The sequence below is a fragment of the Anastrepha obliqua genome, chromosome 6, assembly GCF_027943255.1.
Source record: "Anastrepha obliqua isolate idAnaObli1 chromosome 6, idAnaObli1_1.0, whole genome shotgun sequence".
Lineage (NCBI taxonomy): Eukaryota > Metazoa > Arthropoda > Insecta > Diptera > Tephritidae > Anastrepha > Anastrepha obliqua.
Window position 1 is genome coordinate 74957881 of NC_072897.1, and position 7979 is coordinate 74965859.

The 7979-nt window shown below is 39.7% G+C and overlaps 1 protein-coding gene across 1 annotated transcript; it reads left to right on the forward strand.

Annotated features, from left to right (window-relative positions):
- Positions 1-1778: 1778 nt before the first annotated feature.
- LOC129250737 (uncharacterized) lies at positions 1779-2303 on the forward strand. Its single transcript, XM_054890336.1, has one exon. It carries the CDS (start codon positions 1779-1781, stop codon positions 2301-2303), a length of 525 nt encoding a protein of 174 aa, XP_054746311.1.
- The last annotated feature ends 5676 nt before the right edge of the window (positions 2304-7979 follow it).

Consider the following 7979-nt stretch of genomic DNA (forward strand, 5'->3'; position numbering starts at 1 on the left):
AGTCTAAAAAACGCTTTTTGTCGAGGACCATTTTTGAAAGTGAAAATTCGTAAACTAGTGTTAGCAGCGCAGCGGTCTGCAACACACTAGTCGCTTCTAGCATTAGCATCGCTGCTGCTCTGCCATCGCTACATTCGCTGCTCTATCACTTTGAAGCTGCGTTTTTGGTGGATTTTTTCGTACTGTGCTTTACCGTTGCCTGCGTCAGCATTTGAAAACCAACATATCAGTCAGTAACCCAGTAGGAATTTTTTTGTAACATCACATCGTTGTTTAGCAGCCTTGATGAATGCAAGCGTAAGCGTTCCAACATAAAGCGCAACATTTCGCGTATTAAATCGATAGTCGAAGCGGTAAGGGGATCATATAATAAACTCTCCAATGCTGAGCTTCAGTGTCGACCAGGTATATTAAAATCTTACTTCAAGCAGGCCTTGCCCGACCAAGCTGATATTGAAGATTTAGATCCCACCGACAACGACCGCGTAGACCTGGAATACAGTTACGTGGCAGTCAAGCTGCAATTTCAAGCGCAACTTGGAGAAGATGTCAACACTACAGTACACTACCCCGAAACGTCATCAGCAGCAACTGATACGCCCTCGGCGCATTTGCCAAGATTGCCATTGCCACCATTTAGGGCCGATTATGCAGAGTATAAAAGTTTTATCACTTTATATATCCAGATTATAGCCCGTGAACCAAGGCTGTCAAATATCGAGAAATTTAATTATTTTTTAACGTGCTTAAAGAGGCCCCCGTTAGAAATTATTAAGACGTTCCAAATTACTAGCGAAAACTGTCCGAAGGCTTTGGATAGGCTTAAGGAACGGTTTGACAATCCCAGTTGGTTTTTGTGGAAGGTATTGCCTCACTGTTCACAGTTCCGGCACTGGAGAAGTCAAACGCTCAACAGCTGCGCAGCCTAGTAGACAAGGCATCGGCAATTTTCAGTTCGTTGGAGTCAGTAGGAGCGTCTGTTAATGTACATTGTGACAAGAGTGATCAGCAAACCAGAAATAAATGGTACGAGTATCTGGACTACAAATCGCTTCCAACTTGGTCACAATGCACTCAAGTCGTTGAACGGCATTGTCAGTTCCTACACTCATGCGAGTCATCGTCACAACGCAAACTCGAGTCTGGCAAGCAAAATGGAGCAAGCAATCGCATTCAAAGTTCTTCATTTGCTATCAGCACAGGAAACGGCAGCAAGCCACTCGTATATGGGACATCGGAAGGTAGTCAAGTGATTCTCGCAACGGCTATGGTCCTGGTAAATGATGCTACGGGTACATATAAGTTGAGCCGAGCTCTACTAGATTCATGCTCTAAACTCAACTTCATCAGTGAAGATTTTGCACAAAAACTTCGCCTTCGTCGTGAAAACATCATGTGGGCGTTCGTAGCATTGGAGACTCGCTAACCAGTCTTAAGACACGAACGACTCCCACCATCAAATCGCGCACTTCAGCCTTTCACCCAGCCAGATTCCGAGATCCACACGTTCAGTTGGAATTTGCCAGGCAATACAGCAGACGAAATGTTTTTTAAGCCCCGGCGTATCGACCTATTGTTAGGAACTAAGGCCTTCGTTGATGCTCTTGCTGTTGGCCAAATTCGATTGGGTTTCAATTTACCTACACTTCAGAAAACGTTTTCTTTTGGTTGGGTCGTCTCTGGGAGGTTTTGTGGTGAGAGTAGTGTGACGTCATCATCTTGCTTGCTATCAAACGAAATCTCCATCGACGGGAATTTGCCAACTAGAAGCCATTGACATGCCACGAAAGCCAACTCAGCCAGACCATCGAATTTGTGAACAATATTTCACAAAAACAACTCGTCAAGACTGTAGTGGTCGTATTACTGTAAGTCTGCCATTTAAAGATTACGCGATTCGTCTCGGAGATCCCTTCGATATCGCTCGTCGGCGATTCCTCGCTCTTGAGAGACGCCTTCTACGTTCGCCCGAAATTCGTCCGCAGTACATTGCTTTCATGGAAGAGTACGAAGGTATTGGCCACATGTCAGTAGTAGCACAACCCAACTTAAAGGAACCATACTATTACATGCCACATCATTGCGTGCTTAAACCTCACAGCACATCAACTAAACTACTAGTAGCGTTTGATTTCTCGTGCCGCACCTCAACACAAACATCATTGAACGACATTTTGTTAGTGGGGCCCACAGTCCAACAAGAATTATACATGCTTCTAATACGCTTTCGTCTCTATCCTTTCGCCATCACAGCGAATATCACTAAAATGTACAGGCAAGTACTCATAGAAAATAATTTATGACAATTTAAGTATATACTTTGGCGAGCTTCCCCAGATTCAGATCTCCGCACGTACCAGCTGAACACTGTGACATATGGAGCAGCTTCGGTTCCATACTTTGCGATACGCAGCCTACACTATCTGGCGGAGCAACACCTGACAGAGTTTCCGATGGGCGCTTCAGTTATAAAAACATATTTTTATGTCGACGACATGTTAGGGGGTTTCGGCGAGGTAAACAAGTTACACACACTCAAGCATGAAGTTGCTGAAGTACTCCGCCGTGGACAGTTTCCAATATCAACGCGACGAATTTCTGACTAGTGCATTAGGAGTAACATGGCATCTACGCAGCGACGTATCTTCGTTTGGCTTTAACCCGAAACAACAATATGATCGATTAAAAAGCGGAAAATATTGGCTATTGCCTAATTCCTGTTCAATCCACTTGGCTTGTTGTCACCGCTGATAATCACTGCCAAGATCATTCTCCAAGACTTATGGTTATTGAAGCTCGATTGGGATGAGTCTGTACCTCAGCACCTACAACAAGCCTGGACAAACTGCTTAGCATCTTTAAACTCGATTTCGTCACTCATCGTACCTCGTTATTATATCGGATATACAAGAGCTGACAGTAGGTGGGCACTGGAGACACGTACCAATGCGCGAGAATCCTGCGGAGCTTGTATTTCGAGGCTGCCTTACTCCAGAACTCAAAGCGTCGAATTGGTTTTCCGGTTCAGAATTTCTGCAACAAGATCAGATAAAATGACCAAGCCAAAAAATAACAGTTGGCCTCGACGAAGATGTCATCAACCAAAAGCGCAAAACGACGCTCAGCATGATGAAAGAGACAAACTATATTCTCGATATCATCAACGGCATTAGTTCGTGCCGCCATTGCTTACGCCTAGTCGCCTGGTTATTTAGATTTCATGACTCATCCAGAAAGAAGTCAACATTCACTACCACTTCACCATGCCTGACGAATTGCGACACTCTTCGCACTGCTTAATATAGAACATTCTACAGCACTACTTCTTCGACAACTTTTAGTTGCTAAAGAAAAGTTGATTTTTAAAAAGTAGTTTGAAATTTTTAACTCAATTTATAGACACTTCAACAGGATTCGAGCTCGTCAAACTACACCGAGTTACCAGACAGCCAAAGACATCCATTGCTTTTGCCCAGTAATTCACTTTGACGTATGTACGACTTCTTCATCTTCGCAATTACCATGCACGCCCAAAAGTTTTAGTCGCCTTGATCCGTCTTGCGTATTAGATTGTCAAGGCCAGAGATTTGGCTCGTCGCGTCGTTCGGTTGTGTGTGCATTGCGCTCCATGCAAGCCAACCCTTTTGCAGCAAGTTATGGGACAATTAAATACCAACAGAGCGTCTTCAACCAGCATGACCATTGGAACCCTGCGGTATCGACTTTTGTGGCCCATTAGACACTTATCTCCGAGTGCGAGGGAAAACGCCTACTACATCATATTTGGCGGCAACACCCCGCGTGTTTTTCCAAAATCTTCGAAATCATTTCATTACTTCCCTTATCAGAATACGTTCACATATAAGTAGATTATCTACTTTTTCGCGCTTCCCATACAAAATTTCTCTCCCAAACTTTGAGATTATAAAATAGTCCTAGATAAAAACGATACTTTTCACATGCAACCCTGTGTTTTCTGTGTTATCGATAATCATTATTACGAATGTAAAAAGAAGCATCAAAATAAAAACTAAATGAAATGGATGCCGGCAAAGAAAACAGATCTGTAAACATAATTCTAATAAAATTTTTGTTAAGTATTATTAATTAGGGATTCATTTTACAGAAAAAAGCGTGTGTCCATAAACGTTTTGTCCTCTTATTCCTTATTATAAAATGTAATATAGAATATCCCATGCGCATTGCTGCCATAACCCTGTGTTTTCTGTGTTATCGATAAATATTATTACGTAGGATGTCTTTCAGGCCGGCGAATCGTTGATTTGTGCGACACATGGCTGCAATTGGTTGGTTGTGTTAACTCCTCCTGCGTTTAAGTGGGAGTCGTTCCCGGACTCCTTAAGACTGTTGATAGTGATCTGAAGATTTTGCTGACGTTGTCGTTCCTTGAGTTTTTTGAAGGCCTTTGAAGTTGCGTTACAGAGTGTTAGAAGAACGGCTACAGTTAACCCTGATATTACTGGTCGTCGTGTAACTAATATACTTCTTCTAGTCGAGAGATGGATATCTTGATGGCTTGTTATATTTAGTAGTGTTGATGCCGCTGATCCAGGAGAATTACTCACGAAGTTTTTGGAGTTCTCGTATTCAGAGTTATTTAATTTTATACTGTCTTCAAAGGTAATAAGAGGCGTTCCGTTTATTGATTGTTCGTTGATGATAGCCGTTCCATAGTTGATAATGATAACGCTGTAATCGATAATTGTAAGCGGTTCCAGATGGCTGGGTCGAGTGGAACAGTGGGCAGTACCACCTGAGTGTAATTGTTGAGCAGAGTTTGAGTTTGGTAACTTCTCGCAGAATGTGGTTGTCAGCGCAGGCTTGCAGTTTCCGATTGATATTATTTGGTTTCGGCAGTCATCTATATTGTCTTCTCCAGCGAAATCAATAATGATGCCTTTGTGTTGGACTGGGTACAATTTCAATTTCTTACATATTAAGCTAGGTTCGGGATATTTTATTGCAAAGTGTAGAAAATTATTATTTAGTAAATCTTAACTGGGGCCATCTCCATTAGATCGGTGATAGTAATGTTGGCAGAGTGTTAATTTAAAATATTAATTAGGTCAGTTGCGTCCAATAAAGCTGGATTGATGATTCCGATTTTTGAGAGTGTAACTGATAATATTAGAGTTTCAAGTTCTAATATGGCTATTCTATTTCGTGAAACCATTGTCTCATACGAATGTTCTGTGTCTACTTGTTTTATTTTTGTGCTATATATCGTCTGATTTACTATGTCAGTTAGTTCATTAATATGAGTTTGTATTTTTCTATTTATAGCTATTTGTTTGTTTTCCGATTTGATAAGTTCTCTTTGAGTGAATTTCAATTTTTCAAAATCGTCGGAATCTGGAGTGCCGGCTAGGACCTTTAGAGCGGTGCCTAGAAAATTGATACTACTAGCCCGTGGATGGTGAATATTATTATATTTTTATTTATTCAGTGTGTTTTACTATTTCCGAGTTATATTAGTTAAATTTTTTAAGTACTTAAACTCCGCCCAGATGGTTACGTCTCCACTTATTATGGGTATGTAGTTTGCATTCAAGTAGTTGGTAATTTTGGCGGTCGTCATTGTAGCAAGGAGTAATGTAGCCCAGATCCTGAAGAAGAGAGTTTTAGCGTTAATATTTATCTTTAGCTGTCTTTGTGGGGGGACTCTTTTATGAGGGTGTCAGTTTACAGTATACAAAGGTGTCAGTTTGTTTCCTAGTCGTTTGATTGAACTTGCTGTGCCGAATTTTGTGTTTTATTTCTTTTTGAAGTTCTGGGGAAGATGAATGTATTATGTCGATAGGGTGTTTATTTGTAACTGAGTGGACTGTTTTGTTGTATTCTATGACCGCTTGTAGTATGGATTCAATTGTATCGGTAAGATTTCGCTGCGCTGTTAAGGATCTCGCAGTTTCAGCGAGGGTGCTATGAAACCTTTCTACTTGTCCGTTTGATGTGATATAGAGTATAGATGCGTTTACAATTTGAATATTGTATTGATTTTGTAATAGAGATTTAACAGTTTCCGATTTAACCCTTTCGGACGTATTGGGACACATACGTCCCAGCAAAAGTTTTTTTATAGCTATAGTCTAAATTTTCCTTTAAAACTCATTGAAAACTATCCCGTCTGGTATAGTGAGGTTCAGGTAACAGTTCTCTGTTTTTTTATGCTAAAATAGCAAACAGACGCCGCTTAGTTTGTTTCTAAACGTGACTGTGCTTGAATTATTATTATTCCCACGCCACTCTCCCCCCCGCATACCGCGCGAGGCGGGGTCCATTTTCACCGAGCACGACGGCAGTTTCGTGCTGCAAGTCGTGTCGGCACTTTTTTTTTTTGTGTTATGTTTTGTATTATTTTATTAATATTTATGTCAGTGTTTATTTATTTATGTCAATGTTTTTCTAATAATGTTGCATGTTTTTAAAATGACTGCTTTTTGTATCTTATGATGTATAATTGGGTTGATGTTGAGTTCTTTTAAGTTTTTAATAAATGTTTTGTGGAGTATTCCAGTTGCTGAAATCACAAATGGAATTGTTTTTGCAGTTTTTTGTTTCCATATTCGTTTTATTTCTTGCGTTAGTTCACTATATTTTTCAATTTTTTCTACATATTTTCTGTGTATGTTGGTATCATTTGGGGTGCTGATTTCTATGAAGTATGTTATTTTGTTTATTTTATTTATTAAAGTAATATCCGGTCTATTGCTTATTACAGTTTTATCGGTGTGTATTGTAGTGTCCCAGTATAGGGTATGTTCTTCATTGTCTAAGATGTTTGAAGGGGTATATTGGTAATATGGATCTTTGTTTTCTTGTAAATGTTGTTTATTGGCTATTTCTTGATGTATTATTTTTGCAACTATGTTGTGTCTAAGTGTATATTCTGTGCCTGCTAAAACTTGACATCGTGCGGTTATGTGGTCTATTGTTTCTGGGTGTATTTGGCATCTTCGACATTTGTCGTTAGTTATACTTGGTATTTTTGATAGTTTTTGGTGAGAATTACTTGGTATTGAACGGCAATTATAAACCCTTCCGTTTCAGGATGAAGCTCTCCTCTCTGAAGCCAAGTGTAGCTATTCATTTTGTCAATATTTGGGTCTTCCATAAGATGTAAGTGTTTTCCGTGTAACTGTTTCTGTGCCCAAATAGTTTTCTTTTCGTCAACAGTTGTTTGGGTGATTGTTATTTCAGTGTTTTGTAGGTTTAGTGGGGTGTAGTGCTTATCTGCAAGGACTATTGCTTTGTGTAGATCAGATGTGTGGCTGTGGAAAAATTGTCTTAATGTTGAGATTTGGCTATTGTGAAGGTTTTGGATATCAATGAATCCTCTTCCTCCTTGTAGTCTTGGTATTGTAAGTCTCTGTGTGCATGAGTTGGGGTGAAGTTTTCTATGTTTGGTAAGTTGTCTTCTCGTTGTTCTTTCCAGGTTGTCAATATCAGTTTTGGTCCAGTTTATTATTCCAAAGGAGTAAGTGAGTATTGGTATGGCATAGGTGTTGATTGCTTTACAGAGGTTTTTGGAATTTAGTTGTGTTTTAAGTATCTGGTTAAGGCGTTTTTTGTATTGCAGTGAAAGGTGGTTTTTAATAGAGGTGTGGTATATTTTTGTACTTTGCTGGAATCCAAGATACTTGTACGTTTCATGTTCTTCCATGTTTTCAAGGATTTGATCGTTTAACGTTTCAGTCAGTGTGTCAGTCCATTTTCCTTTCTCTATGTGTTGTGCTTTACATTTACTGATGTCAAAACTCATTTTTATATCGTTTGTTATTTGTTCTGTTATTTTTAAAAGTGCTTTTAGGTGTGTTTGTGTGGAGGCGTATAGTTTGATGTCGTCCATGTATAGAAGATGGTTTATCGTGTGTTTTGTAGTCTTTTCGTGTATTATATTGTATCCATATCTTGTGTTGTTGAGGGTGTTGGAAAGAGGGTTCAGACAGAGACAAAAC

Bases quoted from the DNA above. Each gene is read 5' to 3' on its own strand.
- LOC129250737 (XM_054890336.1), top strand. From the start codon at position 1,779: ATGCCACGAAAGCCAACTCAGCCAGACCATCGAATTTGTGAACAATAT.